Source organism: Tasmannia lanceolata, unplaced genomic scaffold (genome assembly GCF_043159265.1).
Source record: "Tasmannia lanceolata isolate RefF3 unplaced genomic scaffold, GAP_Taslan_0.1 ptg000005l, whole genome shotgun sequence".
Lineage (NCBI taxonomy): Eukaryota > Viridiplantae > Streptophyta > Magnoliopsida > Canellales > Winteraceae > Tasmannia > Tasmannia lanceolata.
Genome location: NW_027518682.1, coordinates 2,188,826 through 2,212,807, shown reverse-complemented (window position 1 = coordinate 2,212,807; position 23,982 = coordinate 2,188,826). Strand labels below are relative to the sequence as shown.

General features: G+C 38.5%; 3 protein-coding genes across 6 annotated transcripts; 1 reads left to right on the top strand and 2 right to left on the bottom strand.

Moving 5' to 3' along the window:
• Window positions 1-1,107: 1,107 nt before the first annotated feature.
• Window positions 1,108-9,720, top strand: LOC143877063 (bZIP transcription factor 1-A-like). 4 transcript variants are annotated; one of them, XM_077378807.1, is made up of 16 exons: window positions 1,108-1,391; window positions 1,853-1,937; window positions 2,036-2,089; window positions 2,175-2,267; window positions 3,048-3,137; window positions 3,268-3,327; window positions 3,441-3,613; window positions 3,717-3,771; window positions 4,873-4,915; window positions 5,045-5,340; window positions 6,536-6,613; window positions 6,826-6,951; window positions 7,035-8,042; window positions 8,157-8,348; window positions 8,652-8,986; window positions 9,077-9,720. In XM_077378807.1, exons 2-13 carry the CDS (start codon window positions 1,905-1,907, stop codon window positions 7,176-7,178), a joined length of 1,245 nt encoding a protein of 414 aa, XP_077234922.1. In that variant the 5' UTR covers window positions 1,108-1,391; window positions 1,853-1,904; the 3' UTR covers window positions 7,179-8,042; window positions 8,157-8,348; window positions 8,652-8,986; window positions 9,077-9,720. The 4 variants fall into 4 exon arrangements, with proteins under 4 accessions (XP_077234922.1, XP_077234919.1, XP_077234918.1 ...); XM_077378804.1 differs by having other exon boundaries at window positions 1,111-1,391; window positions 1,868-1,937; window positions 8,221-8,348; XM_077378803.1 differs by having other exon boundaries at window positions 1,111-1,391; window positions 1,868-1,937.
• Window positions 8,522-9,505, bottom strand: LOC143877064 (Fasciclin-like arabinogalactan family protein). Its single transcript, XM_077378808.1, has one exon. It carries the CDS (start codon window positions 9,359-9,361, stop codon window positions 8,618-8,620), a length of 744 nt encoding a protein of 247 aa, XP_077234923.1. The 5' UTR covers window positions 9,362-9,505; the 3' UTR covers window positions 8,522-8,617.
• Window positions 9,721-12,130: 2,410 nt separating the features above from the next.
• On the bottom strand, window positions 12,131-22,739 carry LOC143877062 (DNA-directed RNA polymerases II and V subunit 8A-like). The gene is made up of 5 exons (XM_077378802.1): window positions 22,616-22,739; window positions 22,344-22,452; window positions 18,705-18,862; window positions 18,278-18,372; window positions 12,131-12,421 (listed from the first exon to the last, which is right to left on the bottom strand). Exons 2-5 carry the CDS (start codon window positions 22,414-22,416, stop codon window positions 12,310-12,312), a joined length of 438 nt encoding a protein of 145 aa, XP_077234917.1. The 5' UTR covers window positions 22,417-22,452; window positions 22,616-22,739; the 3' UTR covers window positions 12,131-12,309.
• Window positions 22,740-23,982: the final 1,243 nt, after the last annotated feature.

Sequence of the window (23,982 nt, the reverse complement as noted above, 5' to 3'; positions counted from 1 at the left end):
GTAACATGCTATGGATGCTCATGTCGAAGCCACTCCAACGCTCAAGTCAGAAATTGATATCACAGTGTAAAATCAAGTGATGAAAATAACATAGATGTAGGCTTAAGGTTTCCATGGTTGAAGATATGGGTGGCCAGAAATTGATATCAGTGTAAAATCAAGTGATGAAAATAACATAGATGTAGGCTTAAGGTTTCCATGGTTGAAGATTGGGGTGGCCAGAACCGAACCAGACCCGAAGAACCGAACCGGACGCGAACTGTTTAGAAAATACTTTGGGTCTGGTTCAGTTCCACTGATGAAAAATCGAACTTATTCGGTCCTCCTCTTGTTGAGTGTAGGGGCTTTTGGAGGGAGTGGGGTTTTTACACCGTCTTCTGGTGCATGACCCACGTGTCATGGTCTTATTAAAGAAGGAATGATGATGGTGTATCACATGTGCATTTAATTCGTGCGATTGATTAGCTTTCGGGGAGGCAGGGCACTATTCCTAACACTGCATGTGTGGGCTACCGTCTATCAAGAGGGTGGCAACAAAGAGGCAAGGTGATCAACTAGCATGATTCACATGTTGAGATTGGGAGGAGCTGCGGATTCTGACCCCAACAGGTAATTACCAAAAAAAAAGAGTGGCCCAATGCACGAGGCTCCCGCCATTCCGGAGCCTAGAGAGGACTTAGATGTACGGATCCTTACCTGCAAAACTGCTTTGGAGAGAGTTACCTACTTAAAAAAATAAAATAAATGAATAAATTTAAAATAGGGTTGGGCCTATAGCTCAATGGTTGAGGCTTTGAATCCCAACGTTGAGGTCCCGGGAGGTTGATCCCAGCTTACCTACAAAAAATAAATAAATAAGTACCTCATATTTTTCTGGTATAAAAAAACAAAACTACATTTTGGGGGTGATCTAGACCGTTCATCCGACTTGCCAAGCTAATTAATGGATCATATCCCAAAATCATACTGATCAGCTTATTCTAATATTTTCTCTGCAATACTTTTTCAGATGGTAAAGAGAGGTTAGAAAGAATGAAAAAGATTAATAGATTACGCATTTAACAGATTAAATTCCTATTTAGATGGTTAGGATTGTCCAATAAATCTAGATTACTGTCTGCGTATCATGGGGATTATCAAATGAACGGTTTGGATACACTTGCCGGATCTAACCATGTAGACTGTTTATCCTTCTCTTTTTTTACCTGCTGGACGAAATGAAAAAATCTTTGCCAACGAAACAAATCCATCTCCTTCACTCTCTCGATCTTCTGCTTCGATTCCTTAATCTCAATTATCGAAAATGGAGTTCGATTCGTTGCCCTAATCTCGTATCTGGTTCATTGCGCGGCCTTCGTCTCTCATCTCTAGGGCAAGACCTTCTCTGGAATGTAAGTTTCAATTCCCTACTTTGATCAAATTACCATTTTTGGTGTTTTTTTGTTTTTTTTTTTGGATTGATTCATCATGCTTGTAGTTGAAGTACAATCAGATTCGGATTTTCATGCAATTATGCATTTCCATGTTGAAATATTTCGTTTTTCCGTGTTCTAGGGTTTTGGACCTTTGCCTGACTTCAGATTCTTTTCTGCTTAGATCGATGCCATAGCGTTTTCTTTTGTAGATTCGAATAATTTGAGGATTGGAAATGCTATTATATCGGTTGATCGTTTTTAGCTTTAGATTCGTTGAATTGCTGCAGTACTTGATTCGAAAGTTTCTTACTTTCTGGTGCATGTTTTAGAAAAATTTTCTAGAGAAGTAGAGTCGCACCTGTTTGTGGCTTGAATTCAAGCACCTATTTTCTGTTATTATCTTCATCAGTTCTCCGACTTGAATCATAGTATTACAGTTCATATTCTTTCAGGATGGATTGAGAGGTTGTTTGAAGGTGCTCTTGAATCATGGACACACCGGCAAAGGCATCAAAGACACAGGTCTACTTTGATGTCCATGACTCCTTTTCCATTGAATTTTATTCAGGAGTTTCAGTTTTGGTTTCATCAATTTCTTTTTACTGTTTTGTCTTATTCAGGAGCAGCCTCCTAGCACTACTCCTACTGTTTATCCAGACTGGACAGGATTTCAGGTGCTTAAACATCTTTTTGTCACTATTTGGAAGATTGTATTGGATGTTTTTTTTTCTTCTCAAATATGTATTTTTTCTGTAACAGGCATATTCTCCTATCCCACACCCACCACATGGATTCTTTCATTCTCCTGTGGCATCAACTCCCCCAGCTCATCCTTACATGTGGGGACCTCAGGTATTCCATCTTTCTATTAGGTAGTTCTGGTGGTTATTTATCCGTCTTCTAGTTAGGGCCAATATGTCTATGCTAGAATCAAATACCCAATTCATATGCTGGTTGGTGTGGTTTCACTTAGCATTGGGGTTGGAGCGTGGGATCTTTAAGAATTGAAGAGAAATGAATTTAAATCCTTATTTTCAAACTTGAAACAGATGAAGTTGTGGGGACACATCTATTTGCAGCTTTACTGCATCACATTTTAGTGCAACTTACCCTTGTGTAAAGTTCATCAAAAGCTGTGTGCTTTGGACTTTCCCACTAGAAGTGGCAAGAAGAGGGAGCAAGAGCGGAAATAGAGTAGTAGAAAGTAGATACTAAGCTATTTTGGGACTAAGAGAGTATATGAATCCAAGATTCCAAAGAGTGCTCAGCACACGAAGTAGAAGATTCATGCTACTATACTCTTTACTGTTTTCATTGGTTGCTGCTCAAGCTTTACTTTTTGTGTGTGTGGTTTATGCTTGCATTGAGTGGTGTCCATCGGAGGATGGGGTTGGCGTGATTAGGTCAGGGAAGTTTGTTTGACCATCAAACTCAGTGGATCCACTCAAAATATAAAAATAATAATAATGTAAAAAAGAAGAGAGAGAGCTTCAAAAAGATTGACTCAAGCGCAGAGATGATTTTCACTTTGAAAAAACTGATTTGGAGGGCAAAGACAATTCATCTTTTTCATGTCCTTCATTTTTTGTGGTAATACTTCTAGTTGATCCTTTGATATTCTTTTCTTTGCAGCACCTTATTCCACCATATGGTACCCCACCACATCCATATGTTGCAATGTATCCTCATGGCGGGCTATACGCTCATCCATCTATGCCACCGGTATTTGCTTGTCAAACACATCTAGTCACAGTTTTTGAAATTTCTGAATCTGAATGCAATCCATTCCTTGCTGCTTTGCTTTAGTTGTGCTTGCCACTAACTATTGGTTTGGTTCAATACTCTGACATAGGGGTCTCATCCGTTCAGTCCTTATGCTATGCCTTCTCCAAATGGCAATGCCGAGGCTTCTGTAAGTTACCTGCTAAAGCATGGTGTTGTTTGGCTTATTCTTTGTTATATACAAGTGTGCATGCATGTGTAAATATACATTAGGTGGAGCATAACAGATATTGTGTCGTTTAGGGAGCCATGTCTGGTGGCATGGAAGTGGATTTTAAGTCATCTGAAGGTAAAGAAAGAAGTCCCCTAAAGAGATCAAAAGGAAGCTTAGGCAGTTTGAATATGCTTACAGGCAAGAACAATAATGATACTGGTAAAACATCAGGAGCATCTGCCAATGGAGGCTTCTCCCAGAGGTATGCTTCAAGCCTTATTGCTATCCACTGAAGCCTTTTGCTATTCATTCATGTGTACATTGATCATCCAGCTGGGAATTGAAACAAAACCTGGTATCTGCAGTGGTGAGAGTGCAAGTGAAGGGTCAAGTGAAGGAAGTGATGCCAATTCTCAAAATGTAAGTACCATTACAATTCAGCTCTTTTTGTTTGTAGATTTAAGAGATCCATGTGAATCTAATGATCCTGAGAATGTATGCTACAATTATTATAAAAAAGAAAAAGAAAAAGAGAATGTATGCTATAAGCAGAGAGAATGTGTCAGCGTTCATTGGCTTATCTTTATGCATTGTGCATGCTTGTACACTGAATGTCACTTGATGCCTACTCCCCAAACACATGCATTTCTCTGTCTGGCAGAAGCAGATGAACATATCTACCTCTCCAAAGTGGATGAATAGCACTAGAATGGCCAATGCTTTGTATCAAGCAAACATTCCGGATGCGTGCCACTTTCCATTCCTTGACAATGTGGGAGATATGGCTTCTGGAAGATATGAAACATGTTTTCAGTGATTGAAATAATGTAAATATTTAGTTTCTTGAGGCTCCAACAAGTTGTTCTCTCCCTTTAGTGCTCAGGAGGCCTTCCTTGTAATCTGTATCTGCCAATGATTGGTCCTGAGGGATGGGGGAAAGGGAACTGAAAAAAGATAATGCCCGAAGGGAATTTCGCCTAAAGATAAAAAATTCTAGTGGCTGGCGTGGGTGTAAAGTTTCTTCTTTGGAAAGTTCTTTATAGTAGGTAGATGGAGCCATGGAGGAAGATTGCTGGATTTTGAGATGTAGCATCGTAGAATAGTGGAAATAAATGTATACCGGCCGTGTTCTGATGATTAATGATAAAAACACTAGTGCACTACTAGATGTAATTGTATCCTAAAAAGTTTTGGCTACTTTCAGGTCATTATATGTTTGAAAGAATTGTCCTGTGTTTTTTTTACCTTCTCTGATTTTCTCATGGTTTGATATTTTTATCGACTTTGCCTTTTCCCCACCATTCTTTGTGAAAATTTACCACTGTAACAAGTCACGAGTTCAAATGCTAGGTGAAATTTTTTCTCAGAAATGACCATTTTTTTTGTTATTATTTGGATTTTAAATTGCTAGCACTAACATAAATGCACTGTTGCATTCTTAGAAGTAACTTTGTTGAGTTCTTTTTTTTTTTTTTACCACTCATATTTTTCATTTTTGTAAGCTTATTGGGTTTTGTGTAGGACTCACAACAAAAGGCATGCTGTGTGCAGGATTCTTTGGAAGGTATCCTTGTAGAAAATGTTCTCCTAGACATGTAAAAAAAAAAGAAAAAGAAAGAAAATGTTCTCATCTGCAAATTGGAAAATTATCTGCAGTATTAATAAGAATGATGACATTATGTATGAATTACAGCTGAGGCATCTCAAAATGGGAATGCTGCACGTATTCCTCAAAATGGAGTAGCTTGTACTTCGCAGCAGACAATGTTGAATCAAACAATGGCCATCATGCCGATGACACCAGCTGGAACTCCTGGAGGTGTTGCTGGTCCTACCACAAACTTGAATATTGGGATGGACTATTGGGGTGCACCACCTCCATCGCCGCTGCCTATACTGCGTGGGAAAGTTCCTGCTACACCAGTTGGGGGTCCAATGGTTCCTACTGGCCTTGTTGGACCACGCGAGCCATCGGATCTATGGCTACAGGTTTCTTTCAAGTCTGATTTTCTTTATTTTGAGATTTAAGAATGCCATTTCTATACTGTTTCTGTATAGGCTTCACAGGATTAGAGTTAGTATTTAGTTAGTTAAGGTTTAATTTATATATTGTGTTTAGATTTAAATTCAGAAGCAATGACACTGTAGAAAACAATTTATTTTTATAAGGTCTTCAAAATTTATATATCGTTGGTGTACTGTGGAGTTTGGAATGGCTGGGAAATTGTGTTAAGGTACCATGAATAATATCTATATTATAGGTGGAGACAATTCCAAAAGTTAGGTTTCGCTTGGAACTTTAGTGACTCGACCATAGTGAGTATATTTCCTTTTTTTACTGTTGACCCCTAATTCAGATCGCTGACATTTGGATCCTGTCATGCAAATGGTTTTGGTTGATGTTAATGAGAGTTCTTGAATTTACATGTAAATGGTTTTGGTTGATGTTAATGAGAGTTCTTGAATTTACATGCAAATGTTTTTGGTTGATGTTAATGAGAGTTCTTGAATTTAGATGCAAATGGTTTTGGTTGATGTTAATGAGAGTTCTTGAATTTACATGCAAATGTTTTTGCATGTGTATTTTTTTTTTCAAAGGATTTCGTTTAATCATTTATCTATTGTTTCCCCACGTTTCATGATTTTTCCTTCACCATTTCAATTCTTTCCAGTATAGTTTTGATATCTGTTCTCATGCGTTTTGGATACATATAAAAAACATTTCCCAATCTTTGTCAAAACTTTTTTTTACAAATTCTTCTGGATGTTTTGCCGGTTTTTTTCCACCTTGGAAGAGCGTGTTTGTGGGAATGTGTTTCTCACTCTTCCATGGCGTTTCCTATAAGTACGGTTTAAACCATGTTAAAAACCCCAAAGCCCTTGATGTGAACCCTTATGAAAAAATCTTTGTTTGGTGAGGAGGAAAAAAAAGGAGGGAAGGGGGTTGGGGGGTGTAAAGATTTTTTTTAATGAGTAATCATGAAAAACATTATTGCCGTTCATAATATATATTTCTAATTATTGTGATCCAGCCTTGCGATTCCTGTTAAACCCAAGGTGGTACTTGGTGTGGCATTGGTTATCTGGTGTCAACGTCAGCTTTGAGTCCTTTGACACAGTTACTTCATGTTCTTCTGATTCTACTGACTATTTGGCCTGACACGCTGCATTTCCTCGAATTCAGGATGAAAGGGAACTTAAACGGCAGAGGAGAAAGCAATCAAACAGAGAATCGGCACGTCGATCCAGGTTGCGCAAGCAGGTGACAAACCATACTCACCTTTCCTTTTCCATATGCAACACCTTGTATTACATGTTTCGTGTCAGTTATCTGTGTTGTTTGAAAACTCTTTTTGACTCTCCTGAGTCAATTCAAAACTCACCATGTCAATCATCACGAGTCGATCCAGTTTTACTTTGGGCAAGTTCTTTAAACAATTGTTATTAGCATTCATCGGTGGTTATGAGTTTCAGGCGGAATGTGAAGAACTGGCTCAACGTGTTGAAGTCCTGACAGAGGAAAACACGGCTCTTAGATCAGAAGTGAGTCGCATCAGGAAAGAGCACGAACAGCTTCTGGCTCAGAATGCCTCTCTCCAGGTAATGTTTGCTTCATGATTCAAGATATATTGGTATGCTTGGCATCGCTACGCTAGCGGATTTTGACAAGACTGGATTTGCAGGAGAGCCTTAGGGAAATCCCCAGAGGACATCAAGGTTCAAGATCTGACAGGAATGACCACCATTCAAGTGATAATGATCGTCACAGACGCCTGGATTCTGATGCAAAAGCAGGGAAAACAGAACGTTCACAGAGTGGTCACTAAGAATGAGTTTGTGTCAGATAGATTTCCATGAGCACAGCTAACTAATTATCAGAAAATCCTTATTACATAGGATGTCTAAAATAATTAAAAATCAATGTGCTTGATTGTTGCTAAGTACCGGTGTCATCAGTGCTGACCTCTCTAGTCATGGGTTGTGTATATAAGAGATCCCATATTTTCATTTCAGCTGATCTTTAACAGTCGAAGCTCATGCCATACATTACACCTGTCTGTTTTATTAAGGGTAGTGTCTTTATCTCATCTTCCCTTCTATATTTGACTTATTGGTACAATGTATAACCGAGAGATTGTTAATAAGTGTGTAACATCATTATGAGATTTTATATATAGCTTGGAGGCTTTATACCTAGCGTACATGTATCGGTGAACAATCAATCTATGACCTTACATGATATCAAAGCTTTTTCTAGGAGAATAAAGTGAAGCTGCTTGTATGTATGTAGGGCTTATTACATTTTGAATTTATTTCCATTAGTACTCAACTTTTATACTGGTGAATTAACCATTGCCTGAAAGCCAAAAAAGCTCTGATGTTATCTCTGGGAATAATACGTTTTGGGATGCGCTTTTTCAATTGATGGCGGAATAAAACAAAATTATTCAAATTCTGAAATCAACTATTCTGGGTATCTGTGATGTTGATGGTAGTCACAACACATAAATGCAAAGGCAATCAAGACCAGGAAATGTATGCTTTAAATTTTTTACTTATATTTCTCTTGATCTAAATGTAGATTGCAGCAACCAGACAGGTGCACATAGAACCAAAATGAAGAGACCTATGCTACCAAACGTTGCTGGAATTTGGCAGCATGCACCTTCGTCTTGGGTTTTCTTTATCAGGTACAGAAGTTTATCACTTTATCCTTCCATCCATCCATGTAAATTTTATAGTTTTGTGAATACAGTTACTGCAGGGATGATAGTCTACTGACTCTCCAAAGAATTCTGTTATAGGTTCTGAGAATTAATTTCCCATATAATTGGCAAGAGTACTGAGATGCAAGTGATGTCCATGTAGTTTCCAGGGCTTCATGAGACACCGGAGCCAGGATCCAAATAATAAAGCACAGTATTACAGAATCTTACTTCATTACAGCAGTCCCCAAGTTACTGCTAGCCAAAGGCCTATTTTATGTCTGAGATTCTGTAAGTAATAAAATCAACAAGAATGATAGTCCACCAACAAAAAAGACTTGTGTTTTATGTTAAAAAATAACACCCAAGGGAGATGCCGGTTCTGAGAATTAATTTCTCGATATAATTTGACTTAGATAAAAATGACGTCCATTTAGTTTTAAATCTTAATGAGACACTGGAACTGAGATGCAAATGATTACTTACACCATTAAAACATTACAGAATTCCAGAAATCTATTTCATTACAGCACCCCCCCAACTTAACCGAAGGGCCTTTTCTATACCTGAAAAACTAATGACAAAATCAACCAGGATGTTATGGTTCCAAACAATTCCGCTCCTTGAAGCACATTTTGAGAAGCTGAATTTTGTGAATCGGTATTTGAATCAACGGGAGTTGGAGTGGCAATGGGACCCAGATTTGCGGGAGCTTCTGGACTCAGCGGTGCTGGAGGCTGAGGCGATGGCGATGGTTGTGGCAAAGTTGGTGCAGATGCAATCTGAGGACTCGCAGGAAAACAGTTGGATGATGGAACTGTTTTGTTACTCTCAGGTGCGGTCGCCAACAACACTCCACTTATTCCATGACACCTAATTGAAGATCCAGACGAACAGATATTTGGGCTGATAATCTGAACATTGTTGAGGTAAAATCTTCTTCTGCCATTATTAGTGATTCTGAGCATGAATTCCGGTTCGCATGTAGGAATCACTGATCCGGTCGGCAAATGTTTCAGGTGATCAAAGAGCAACGGGGAGGGAATCGAATGTCTGGCCAGGAATTCAGAAACTGCATTCTCGGGTAATGAAACCATTGAGAGCATCCGATCATTGGGCATCAAGAAGGTGATATTGGCTGGTATTCTGTCCTGTTGCGTTCTAATCAGCATTACAAAGGTGAAATAATTGGCAGTCTGCATCTCTTCAATTGCAACAAGTTCATCGTCTATTGGAGTTCCATTGATTGGTGACGCCGAAATGAGCAAACCCATGAGCAGGACCAAGGTTAGGTAAATTGCCATGGATGATTTCTCGATTGCCCTTATGTCTGTGATTTGTGCTTGTGATCAGCAACTTGGTCATGTTTAAATCTTGGTGTTTTATAAGTTATAACTTTACATGCTTCTCTGCTGCTTCAACAACTGCGTTCACACCTTCCGCATGATCTTTTTTTTACATTCAGGGTTTCTATGTGAGCACACTGGTTTTAATTGTTTATGAAGAAGTCACAGCAAGTGTCCTGTTTATTTACATTCAGGGTTTCTATGTGAGCACACTGGTTTTAATTGTTTATGAAGAAGTCACAGCAAGTGTCCTGTTTATGGATTTCTCTTTTAAATTTCAGATTTTACTTATTGTATTCTATGAATTTTGTTGAAAACTCCATTTTTTAAGTACCCATAAGCTCTAATTCTAATTTCTGCCTACTTTTCCTCTTTTCTCTGATAGAGTTGTATTTAGTTCTGTGGTTGAACAAACTTAAAACTTCTAATGCATGATCTGTTGAAAGAAATGGCAAGCAAGCTTTCCATGAGTTGTGGCCAAAGCTTAAAGTATCAGTTGATTTCATCTGTGAATGGTATATTATATTCAAATTTTACTGGCCATACATAGTGGTGATGTGTTCATCTTGTAAAAATGCGGTTTTGATGACCAGAAATAATACAATAGAATTGGTACATAGAAAACTAATCTTTCCAGGTGGCATTTCCCTAAAATACGAGCAGGTAAGGTGGGGGCTTCATCCAAAATGTGCGAGGGGCTCACCTATGTTTTTCGTGTGGCCCACGTACCTCAGACGCAACTAATTTATCAAAATTACATGCTTTGTAATTAAACATAATTTGTAAAAAGAGTTTTTTGGATTAAACTTTGTTTTTACCTGGAATTTATCTAGGAACCCGACCTGACACTTTAAATTTTATTAATATGATAGACGAGTATAAAAAGGGGGACATACCACCTTCCCTCCAAATCTACAAAACTAATCCAAGAAAAAAAAAAATTACTAACAATCCAAGGAGTCTCATCTCGCTATGAACCCCCATCTCCTGCTCTTCAATTTTTCAATGTTTTCCCATATTGAGTGGAAAGACTGATCTTCATTTTCCAGATGTTTTCCCATATGGAGGGCAAAGAGTCGATGCATCGCACTATTCCACGCCATTCGTGCCTGTAGCCACTGTTTGTCTTAGATTTTGGGAATAAATAGAAGAAACTCTGTTTGGTTGCCTGGTTTTTTTTGGTTCCTGGGATTTATGTGGGAGAAAAATAATCCCAGGAGATTGGTGGGAAAAAAAAAGTCCTAGAAGTATCCTCGTAAAATAAAAATCCCATGTTTGGTTGACCGGACTATGGCGGGAAAAAAAAAAACCTTTGTTTGGTTGCTTGAACTATTGGGAAGAAAAAAATTCTTCTCAAGCTTATTTTTGGTTCTTGGGTTTATTTTTGTTCCTGGGATTATTTTGGGATGGGATGAAAAGGCAATCATTACAAAAGTAGGATTAAAAAATTCACCACACAAGCAATCATTACAATAGTGGGATTAAAAAAAACCTAGTGTTTGATCATGTGAGGAGAACAGCCAATGCTGAAGCAGATTTTCTAGCTCGGGGAGGTGTTCTTAGATCAGGTTTAGAGTGGGTTGATTACCTTCCTCCTTGACTTATTGTAATTTTTTTCTCTTCTCTTTGTATCTTTCAGGACCATCTCGGTTCTATTTTTATATATAAATCTGCCTTACTCAAAATAAAAAATAAAAAAAGCCTAGTGCTAAAAGGCAACCAAACATGGGATGGGACCAAAATTTTACTCAAACTTCTTCGGACAAAATTTTAACCGGCAACCAAACGGATGTAGTACCTTATTGAGCTTTCATAAAACTGCAGTGTTATATAATAGAGGGTGTGGCTCAGTCTATTACAACGATGTAGTACCTTATTGAGCTTTCATCAAGCAATGGAACGTGACGTCTCTTCTTTTTATTTGTGGAATTAAAAAGGAGAGAACTAAGGGAGATGATAAATGTGCCCCACTTCATCACATGGGACACCCAACTGCAGTGTACGTGGCAATCAAATCCATTGAATCAATCATTCTGACGTGAAGTACATCGGCCCCTCTACAGTCATTGATGCACTGCTGCTGGGTGTCCCAAGTGATGAAAAGCGGCGCATTTATCATTTCCCAAGATGTTTACCCGCGCAATATTAGTTTAACTGTCTGCCACATCACATTTACAAAATCCTCTGAATAATTGACAAATTCTTGAAAGAGATCATAGTTTTATGCCCCCTTTTAAACTTGAAAATTCCTAGTAATTAAAAAAAATTCCACGCTTTTCGTATTAAATGAGAATTTTCTGAATACAAATAAAATGGATAATTCATCAATTTCTTTTATTGTTAGTAATTCACAGAGTTTTGAAACAAAAAACTCAACTCACATCCTAATCAACCAAACACACGTGCCTATCAATCGATTCCCTGCTTTTTGTAATCCCCCATTTTCTACATTCTTAGTAAAACTCTTCCCATCTTTAAAGCTGCAGCTCATTCACGTTTGCATGCAAGAAAAAATAATCTAATTCTGTAGGAGCAACTCATAAAAAAATATTTAATTCTTAAGGAGCAACCAATACAACTTATCTAATTCCCCTGTTTTATCTCACTATTTGCAGGCCATGGAGGGGGCTGACTCATTTCATCCCTGTCAACCAACATAAACAAGTAATGGATAGAACGGCAATCAAACAAGCTGCAATTTGAGATGATCACATGGACCACAAAATCTGTTCAACGTTGCAAAGCTCTTTTATCCTATATATATATATATATAGTGGTACTTCCCAACACATTATGTTCTTAAAATATAAAACAAGAGCATAAAGAAACCATAATCTAACATTTTCTACATTATGAGGTATTCACGCGATACACAACAGTTTCTGCGTACAGAACAGCAATATGCTTCAGACTTTCCTCATCAAGAGAAACAGCCTCTGATCTAACTCAAAGTGGCTCACATTATTGGGGTCGCCCTTTAGCAACATGAGAAGCCCACCAAATGATGCATAGATCTCTCTGAAAGAAGCAAAATAAGTATGAGCTCAAGGGGTTGAATGTGAAAAAATATAGTGAGATTAGCTATCAAAACCCAAAAGACCAATGTCAGAAAACAGTGCAGTACATCCAGAGGAATTACCTTCACAATAGCATGCATGTCCTGTTCTTAACTTTTCAATGGACATTATTCTATGGAATCTGCTCAGATGATGTTCGTAACTACAGATTTTGTTCATAGTACACGTTTCTTGGGAGATTTTGCTATATTTGCATAATTTCTTTAGTTGACATGTGAATAACTACAACAATCACCAATCTCAGGCTAGCAGCTAGGCTCTTCTACATCTCATCTACTGACAATCCAAGCTTGAAAATTTCAAGAAATAATATGGGATAAAAGAAGTGGAAACTGGTGGTTTCATTTTCCTACATTACACGAAGCATCAACTAGATGACAATCAACACTAAAAGAAACCTTTTGTTGAGCTTTGTAAAAAAAAATGCAGCAGCAGTTACGCATAAAAAAAAAACCCAATCCCACTAGGCCATACGAATTGCCACACATGTGCCTAACTGGAATTCCACGACCAAAGAGCAAACTAAGAAACAGAACATCCTCAAAGGGAAGCTAGGAAACTATTACATAGCTGCAATCGCAATTATGACGTGCATCAAGCACAGACTAGATTGGAACGGAGAGGAATCCTAATTGCTGCCTCTACTGTAACCAAATTCAAGAGAGGGGAGTCCTCAAAGGAACCCCTATGCTGAAAACCAAATGAAGCAATTGCATACCCCGGTAGAACTGGGCAAGCCTCAGTGGAATGGGGCTATAATGACCCTTTTCTTCTATCTAAATGACGGGCATTTAACCCTCACCAAGCACGTTAACTACAAAAATGGAAGGCCACTCACATAGACATTTCATCAAACATTTCCATTGCACCAATTTATAGGGACTGTTTTGCAATTCCAAGTCACTCAACCCACCAAAAATGGCTTTATATAAGAGAATAGAGCTATGGCTCTCATAAGAGGGATGATTGGGAAATTCCTAATCACCAATTACAAAGAAGAGAATAGAAACATAACATGTGGTCTTGGGGAAGCTTGGCTCAAAGGAGGGGATGCTCTCTTCAATGGTTGTGGAAGATGGGTGATCTCCAAGGGCACACTGCTGCAAAGAGGATGGAGGATGGAGGATAGATGGGGTGCTCACTGCACCGTCCAATTAGAAAACCCACTGCCTTCTAAGTTGGTTGCTTCACTAGCATAGGAGATAAGTTCTTTGAATGTCTTAATTGCATGCCCTTTTCTCCTTCACCATTTGTTACTTATAGCCTAATTACTCCTACCCCAAACCATATGGGTGTCTTTATCAATTCAGCACCATTCTTTTGAGCACAACCAAGAGAGTGTTGCCCATGAATGGAAACACATGGGGGGTGCCACTATCATTTCAGCACCATGAAGAGATTGGCCAAAGGGGCCCTTGCATAATCGTGTATTTCTTGGCTCAAACCCACCAAAAAGTTCCACTCACCCGTACATGGGTGCCAATATCATTTAATCCCCCAAGCGGAAATAGTGCAAAATAGTACAAAATATGGCCACCTCTCAGCCCCTTTGGACTCTAGATGGCTCTCCGACCAATGCTCCAAAGACTCCCACTCCAATGGCCCCACAAGTGGACCATCTCCACCCGATCTAGCCCCACAGATGATGCCAAAACACACAGAAAGCGGTCACACATGGCCCAATCCCTGCACCTCCATCCGATCCGTAATACTCGTTCAATGTTCCTAAAAAGGAACATTACAAGGGCAAGCACTCAGTAGAGACCTGCGATTGCCTCCCACTACAAACCATCATTCTCCGGCTTAAAGCATCGCACACTACACATCATAATTCTCATTAGCTCTAAACTTTCTCCCCAGACCCCAGTTCATCCCACTGCTCGGCCATACTACACATCATAATTCTCATTAGCTCTATAAACTTCCTCCCCAGGCCTCCGTCCATCCCACTGCTCTGCCATACTCATGCACTCCTCAAACTGAAACAGGGCGCCCTCCTAGGCAAAAATTGAGGAAAAAGCAGTGTGCAGTTTTGAACTTGGGGTACCACAATCAACCTCGTGTCTGCTATTCCTCAAACCTTGGAAGACGAGACCTCCACCACAACAACCTTACTAAGCCAGCATAGCTTGTGATTCCCACCAAATAAGTTACTAGATAGTTGTAAACATAACTTAGTGCAAAAAGTGTGTGCTCTTTCTTCTAGAGATCATATACTTTACTGAACCAGCAGAAGGGAGATGCAACACCCTTGCCTAAGAAAAGAGAAACACTTTTGGTCATGCCGGAGTCCTATACCCATAAGGCCATAACCCACTTGAGAAACTGCCCTCAGAACCATATATGAAATGACACCCCATGCAACAACAAATGAAAGGATATATAAAATACTCAAATCAAGATGGAGAGAAGAGTTGAAGAAAAGATTCTACAGAAAGAGAATGGAAAAAGGCACAATACCAGAAGAGACTACTTTGATACCACTTTGAATCCACAATGAGAAGCCAAACAAACAAAGGTGGAGTAATAAGAAGCCACAATTTAACAGAACAAAATTGAAGATGAGAATCCAACATGGGACAATCAAATTTGGGAAGCCATTCCTGGCAAGTAAATTTGATCGGCACAGCTCCTCCTCTGGATTGAAGACAAGGCCCCCTTTCTTGAAAACACCTAAGCCCTACGCTCAGCACGAGTTATACTTGCTCATTAGCCTCCAAATTTTGAAGGTCCAAGATTTGGCTAGTAGGGTTGTTAACCCGGATTGAACTTTTTTTTTTTCCATTCAAGTTTAATTTTTTCTTCTTTTGTTGTGCAGTCCATTTCATTGCGCAACTCTGTTATTTTATAATAAAGTTAATATACTAGAACAATACCAAATACATTAAACTACATAGTAATACCATTCAAAAAAATTTAAAGTACATAGTAATACCAACAGTAAGAGGCAATATCTTTTTTCATACTAAAATAATCTTATTCAACAATTTTTTTAATTATTGGTAGATGGTAGGGCCACCTTTTCACTACCGTTCTTTAGTTGTCCCTGAGCTCACCACCAAGTGCAAGCCTTTCCCATGTAAAATGATTCATTTGTTCACAATTGAACCACAGAGTGCAAGCCTTTCCCATTTAAAATGATTCATTTGTTCATAATTCATACACAGTGATTCATTTCTAACAAATAGAGCATTGACTTCACCTATTTCACATGAAGTTTGTCTGCTCAACACAAACAATAATCAAAACAGATAACTGATACAACTGAACTCAGTGTAACGATAAAACAAGGCCGATACATATGATCCGGAATCAGAAAGGATAAACCACCATCTTACTTCATCATTCCATTCCATTGTCCCTGCGCCCTAAGAGAAACAGAAGAAAGACATCCGTTCTCTCTTGCAGAAGTCATTTCTGAAGCAACACAAAGTAATGGCACTATCTAAACAAGAAAAGTTGATGATGATGCACGAAGCAGAAGATCCTTCCAACGATATAAGGGACGAGGTCGGATTTTTGAACAGGAGTATATATGTCATCTCTAGGCAAAGATAGTAGGAGACAATCATTACAGGCTGAAGCGATGTGACATAGAGCTTAAACTTCTCAAAAATGAGGCACCATCTTCTCCGGAAGAATGGTAGCTCAAGTTAGAACTTAATTGTACCTAATTTGTCTTGCATGGATTCGGATTCATGTATCAGGATCTGACATGGATTCGGTAATATATATATATTGTGTGTGTGTGTGTTTGTGTGAGGGAAAATGATTGTGAGCTTGAAGCTCATATAGCTTATATGAGCTTGAGGGCCCAAACACATGGGTCCCACATTTTTTGTGGTGATCCAAACCATTCATTTGCAAGGCCCCATCATAGATAGGGAGTGTACCAAAAATCAGCTCCATTGGATCATCTTAACCCCTCCAAAAGCGGAGGGCAAAAATGGGCAGATTTGTGGCAAACAGTGTCTGTCCATTTTGCCCTCCACTTTTGGATGGGTTAGGATGATCCTATGGAGCTGATTTTTTGTACACACCCTATCTATGTAAGGGCCTTTCAAATGAATGCTTTGGATCATCCTAACAATGTGGGCCCACATGTATTTGGGCCCTCAAGCTCATATAAGCTATATGAGCTTCAAGCTCACAATCATTTTCCTCTCTCTCTCTCTCTCTCTCTCTCTCTCTCTCTCTCTCTATATATATATATATATATATATATATATATATATATAGAGAGAGAGAGAGAGAGAGGAAAGTGTTGGTGAGCTTAAGCGCCCAATCACATTGGGGCCTACTTTGTTAGGATGATCCAAAGCATTCATTTGAAAGGCCCTTACATAGATGGGGTGTGTACCAAAAATCAGCTCCATAGGATCATCCTAACCCATCCATTTGTGGAGGTCAAAATGGACAGACATTATTTGTCCACAAATCTGCCCATTTTTGCCCTCGACAAATGGAGGGGTTAGGATGATCCTATGGAGTGGATTTTTGGTACACACCCTATCTATGATAGGGCCTTGCAAATGAATGGTTTGGAATTTGGATCACCACAGAAAATGTGGGACCCATGTGATTGGGGCGCTTAAGCTCACCAACACTTTCCTCATATATATATATATATATATATATATATATATATATATATATATATATATATATATATATATAGAGAGAGAGAGAGAGAGAGAGAGAGAAAAGAGAAGGTACTCCTTGGAGTAGATAACTTATCTACTCCCTACCTTAAAATAACAGTTGGGGCCACATTGTTTGGGTGATCCAAAGCATTCATTTGATGGGCCCTCACATAGATAGGGTGTGCCCAAAAAATCAGCTCTATAAGATCATCCTAGTCCTATGAACTGTGGAGGCAAAAATGGACGTGTATAAACCTGCACAAATCTGTCCATTTTTTGTCCCCACAGTTCATAGGGTTAGGATGATCCTATCGAGCTGATTTTTTGGGCACACCCTATCTATGTGAGGGTGCATCAAATGAATGCTTTGGATCACCCAAACAATTTGGCCCCAACTGTTATTTTAAAGTAGGGAGTAGATAAGTTATCTACTCCAGGGAGTACCTTCTCTTTTCTCATATATATATATATATATATATATTTTTTTTTATTTTTTTTTTTTCTTTTTTTAAATTGAGGGTGGAGGGTCAAGGCATTAGGTTTTTTTATTAAGAGAGGATCGGTTCTACTATTATAAAAAAAAAAAATAAGAAGAAAGTGGGTTTAAAGGAAAAACATACAGGATTCGCATTTTTAAAAAAAAACGACCATGATGTGTCGGATTTGCCCAAAAAATAGGATTCATGCATGACACGGTAATTCTGATTACAGATAGAACTGCAAATTAAAGTGTCAGATGATTGAACTAATTAAGGATCCAAATTCTTGAAATGTTCAAAGATTTAGAATTAAGATGACTTAATTCCCCACAAAAACACTGCACTAACTACTAGAAGATTTATAATGATTCAGGATACATGATATTGGTTTCTCCCCATCCACCACTAAAAACTTTCATATCCCTCCGAAAGTCAAAACTTATTTCTGTAAGAATTTTGCGTCAGGATTTTACGTGCTCGTATACTAGCAGCAAAGCTCAACAGAAAAACTCAATCATCATGCAAAGCATCCCATATAAACTTTTGCCAGGAAGAGAATAAATATTGGGTAAGATGTTAGCTAACACTCTGGACTGGAGAAAGAAAAAAGAACTTTTTTCTGAAACTTGGAAAGAATATTATTGCTTAAACAATAAAAGTACACAACAAACATACACTTTCACATTGATTCCAGAACCTTCCTCCGAGATCTTATACAGCTTTCCATGCATAACATACTCAAATTTGTCAGCAAGCGACTTTCTCCCTCCCTGAAAGATTAATCAATGCATTATACAATCAAACTCCATGCTTTAGTAATTTTAATTTATGAACGGAAAACATGACAAAAGAAACCACTCTGCATTCTGTAGCTTTTTGGCAAGAAAATAATAATACCACATACCTGCTAAAAAACTCAATAAAGATACGCGAAAAATTATAATAATACATCTAGGGTACTGATATTGGCACTACTCACTACTATGTGAGCCGAGAATTTAAGAAAAAAAATTAAGGTGACAAGTGATAGAGTAGTTTCTATTTATCATCCACAACTCACCAAATGGAAAGGTACCGTAATGTACAATAGGAAGCAAATTACCTGAGTGAAGTAGCCACTATCAGGAGTTCCATCCAGACTTAGTGTTGGAGCTAACACCATCGTGAATTTATCTCCTACACTGAGGGGATACACCTCTGTGTTCACATCTAGTTGCATGTACATCTCGAACTTCTGACTCACTGCTTCAATTCGAGTAACTAAAAAAATAAAAACATAAATACAAGTGTTAGTTAATTCGATGATTATAATTCAAACCATTCAAAAAAAAAAATCAAACTATGACTGTTTGGTTGCACTCATATATCGCAATTTTATTTTGTATACAGTAAATTGAGTATTTTGGCTGAATTATCAAATTGAATGGTGGCTACAGTTGTTCCCTCCAAACCAGCCGGATTTAAGGTTCCAATGAAGCAAGGGTATTAGCATTTAGAAAACCAATTCCTAACAAGAACCTGTTAAAAAGTTCATAAAAGATTTGAAAGTGACTGACAAAAAAAAAACACCAAGTCCAACATTCTATAAGATTAGCATAACCCATGAAATCTCCATTGTATAACAAGGAATACCCGTACACAACTAAGATGAATCTACAGTCATGATCTCAGGTGCTAATCACACAGTCCAGCAAAAAGGCTACCACACAAAGGGGCGCATGGATTTTCCATAGCCTGGAGGAGGGCTTCATAGAACCTCCACCTGCAATGAGAGAAAAGCCGAATGAGCTAGCTCAGTACACACTGAGGGAGCACCACTTGCAAACCGACACCACCGAAGATGATCCACAATCATGATCTTAGCACAGCTTGGCAAAAAGGCTACAACACAAGGGGGCGCAAGGATATACCATACTCTGGAGGATGGCTTTCATAGAACCTCCACATGCACACCTAAGATAATTTACCGTCATGATCTTAGCTAAGTGGTAAGCACAAGGACCCCCGCAAAAAAGGCTACCTCACAAGGGGGAATATGGATATGTCAATAGCCAGGAAGATGGCTTCATAGAACCTCCACTCATAATTAGAGAAAAGTAGAACGAACTATCCGAGTAGATACCGAGGTAGCACCATTTCCAAAACCACTTATCCGAGCTAAACAGTCGGATATATGACGCCTCCAATAAGCTAAAAAGGTGATCCACATCCTCAATCTACAATAAAAAAAAAGTGACCGCAGAACGGAATGGACCAGTTAATGATACCATCTTGAACCAGGTAGGAACCAACACACTAGCTCCTCTGTCAAAAGCCGCCTCATAGAGGCAGGGGGATATCACCTGAAGGCTATGATTTGTGGACACGGACATGAGAGTTGCATCTCGACATGGACACTAAGTATCGGACACGGCAAACCCCCAAAATTTAGAAACGGGGACACGGCTAAAATAGAAAATATTTATAATCTTGATTTGTGTATAGATTAGTGTGCTGAGTTTCGACACAGATATGGGCTGTCTGTCATGGCTAACCGCTAAAAATATAGAACTAGCGGCACGTCCATACTCCATACACGTACATACATATAAAGCTACCTACACTTCTAGTAGACATTCAAAAGTGTCGAACGCGTGTGGACACGGGTGTCATGTCGGACACGACACGACAAGTGTCAACCATTAATTCAAAGTGTCGGCCAAATCATAGCCTGAAGGGAAACAACTTCGGATCCAACAACCAATCAACTCATGAAAAAGCCACAAGTGGCTCTCCAAAGGCATGCCAGAAGAGAGGAAGATGTCTCTGACTCCCTATGTTGTAGTAAAAAACTATAAATTAGAGATATGATCAGCCTAGGATGAGACTACTTTGTGTTCACTGGGTACTAAGTCACCAACCCGAGGATAACTTAGCAACAGTTCTGTAGTCGTGTCAGACACGACACGTGTGTCAACCATAAATTCAAAAGGTTGGCCAAATCATAGCCTGAAGGGAAACCACGTCGGATCCAATGACCAATCAACTCATGAAAAAGCCAAAAGTGGCTCTCCAAAGGCATGCCAGTTTATCTTCAAGCTTCATTAGAGCATCACACTAGCTCTTTGCGTAAAATATTACAAACAATAATTAAAGTTTCAAAACATTGCTTGATGGCCCTTCAATTGAACTAGGGTTTGAGCAGTTAGCTTTGCATCATGTTGATAATAGGGTAATAGCTTAGCCAGGAACAATGCATGACAGAGTAACAATCTCAATTTTGCATAGAAAATCATGGACCAATTATAGTGCTTTCAGATGGAACACAATGCTAAAGAAAATTACAAGATTGCTCTCTAATAAATTCATCAAAAACCCTCACATACTATCAAACCAGGCATATTTTTGTTTTAGTAGAATCAGCAGATATGGAAAAAATAAAAAATAAAAAGAAAAAAGGAGAGAGAAAACAGAGCAAAACTATATCCAAGAATGATCTTATCCCCTTATTTGTCCAGTGGCCAATCTTGATGTTCTCATTTATTTTTTCTAAGCTCGCGGGAGAGGAATGAATAGTGTATTATCCAATTTCTTTATAACAAAAAAATGTTTCTTTCATGTTCCGCCTAATATAAAAAAAACATTGTATTATAAGGCTATCTTTGCAATACTTTCGAAACTAAGCAGCAATGAATAGTGTAGTTTTTCACCGTCCAATATATGTATATTCAGAGTCTCTTTGGAGTTTGGACGAAGAAATATCACAGTTTTGACAGTTATATTGTACATTCAAACAAACCCTTTATGTAATCTTTACTTTTTGAACAAGTGAAAAGAAATTCATCAGGGGACAAACTAAAACATTGCAAAGATTTAACCATTCAAAAAAAAAAAAAAAATTGCAAAGATTTAGCTCTCCAGGCAAGGAGGCCCAAAAAACTAAATAAAGTGCATGTTATCCCAACGTCCAATCTCAATATGTCAAACCCATAGAACCCCAAGGTCGGCAGAGGTTTGTCAGCCTTGGTAAATCCTTCCTTGTGGATAAGAGTAATTTGTCATAGACTGTCTCTATTTTCTTGAATTTTGATGAACTGACAAGTTGGCTGAATACCTTCCCTACCCATTGCATGGAAAGAGCACACTGGGAGAGCATGCTCTGAGCCAGGCCATTTCGTTGTAAATTGAAACCATTTCAATGGTTTCTTCCCTATGTTGGTCTATGCCTCAAAAATTTTGAAGAACTATTTTGTAAGCGGGTAGCAGAGTTTCAAAGTGCAGCACATAACGTTGCTTGTCAGAGCCTCATATTTTAGCAGCCAGTTCAAGATCATTAATCTCCAACTTACCTGCCCAAAATATAGCTGCTTTTCTGTACCAGATTCAAACATTAAAGTGACTTAACTCTTAGAATACAAAATTATTTGTTACAATGCCAAAAATAAATCAGTAGTAGGCAAATTAATAAGCAATGAACATGACAATAATAACCACTTGGAATATTAATGCAACATGGATATATTGTCTGAGACTAAAATCTTAAAAACAAAGGGTGATGAAAGAATTGAAAATAAATATAAATTGTTTAAAGTATGTGCAAAAGGTTCAATGCATCTTTGTTCAATTTTTACATTCCACCATTTGGATAACGGTAAAGGCAAGTCAATGGCTACGTCTCAAGTGTCAAGTAGCAGCATAAAGACCATTCATTTACTCAAGAACAAAAACCAATACCATGAGCAATAAAATAAGGAAACAATACCTTTGTCAAACTTTTTGCCGTCTGGATTCAAGCTCCTCAATTCAAAAATGTCATCAAAAAGAGGCTCAGCCATCGTTCCACAAGCAGTTTCTCAACAGCTGATATACACCTAAAACAAGAAAGAGTGGAGAAACATGATCAGGATCAAGAAAGAAACATGATCAATATAAAGAAAGGATAGAAGAAAAGGGAATGAAGATGAAGAAAATATAGAAAGAGATAAACAAAAACTTCGAAAGAAGATTAAAATGGGAGGGAAAGAAAAAACATGCCAGAGCTCCCTTTCTCTCCAAACCCTCCAGAATACAGGAGACACAGGCGATGATCCTGCATTTATCATTTATTCTAAGGTAGGTTTATGGCTAAACCCTAGAATCTGATCAACCCGCATTTTGCTTTATTAGTGGGACCAATTTGGTCCGTATAGTTTGTTGTCACGTTAGGTATGTGGGCCAGCTAAAGGCCTAATTGAAGCCGAAAGCCCATTTGTACACATGAAAGCTGTCAGAAGATGGCGTGTGGGCTTGTGGCCGTTCAATCTATTTTTTCGAAAAATACTGTACGGCCCACTCCATAGGATAATCCAAAGCGTCCATTTGTGGTCCAACAAATGGATGGTTTGGTTTGGATCATCCTATGAGTGGGCCCTACGAACTTTTTTTTGTAAAATATTTTGTCAAAATAAGACCACACGCCAATACGCCATATAAAAACTCAGTCACAAACCTAGGACTTTTTGTATGGACACTTACTTTAGGTGAACCCCCCCCCCCCCCCCCTAAAGTAAATATATCACAACCCACCCCAAAAAATGTAAACCCAACCCGCCCAAAAAACGGGTTGAACCCGACCACCTGAGTTGCACCCCTAGTTTCTCTTGCATATTGGAACATAAAAAATAACTGAAACGTAAACTGATGCATAGTAAGTAGATTCTAAAAACAAGTGAGAAAAAAAAGATGAAATCATTACCAACATCAATTATGGTGATAGGAGTTACAATTGCATACCATGCGACTCACATCTGGACACTATTTGGACCCACGTGGAATGCGTGGCTCTAATCGGGCCTTTGTACATGTGTCTTGCTAAAGAACAAAACCCTAATGCTCTGTTTGGTTGCTTGTAGATGAGTGGGAGATCTAGAGAAGACGAAGTCAAAGGAGAAATTAAGAGCAAATCAGTCAACGGAGAGATTGGAAGCAAATCTAACAGACGTTTGATTGCGTAGGGAGACGTGAAGGAGGTTGTTGGTAAAAGGCAAAAGAATTTACTTGAGAATTTCTCTCATTTTTTCTTTGTTTTGGAGAAATTTGTTGAGAGAGTTTAGAGGGTTCTACGTCAACAGACAAGGGCCCGATAGAGCAACCATTTGGATATACGGATTTTGGAATCTTGGATTTTCTCAAAATCATAGATGGGAGACAAGAGAACAAAGAGATGAGCCGTTGTTTTCTGATTTCTTGCCCTTGTTTCTGTCGGCAAGAGAGTACGAGATCATCCCATGTTTCCAAGTTTTAGAAATCTCATGATGGGGGAGAGATTTCTAAAATCTAGATTTCTTACTTAAAATTCAATATTCGGCAAAACTAAAGGTCTTTCTTCTCTCTCTAATCTAGGATTTAGAGGAAATCCAAGA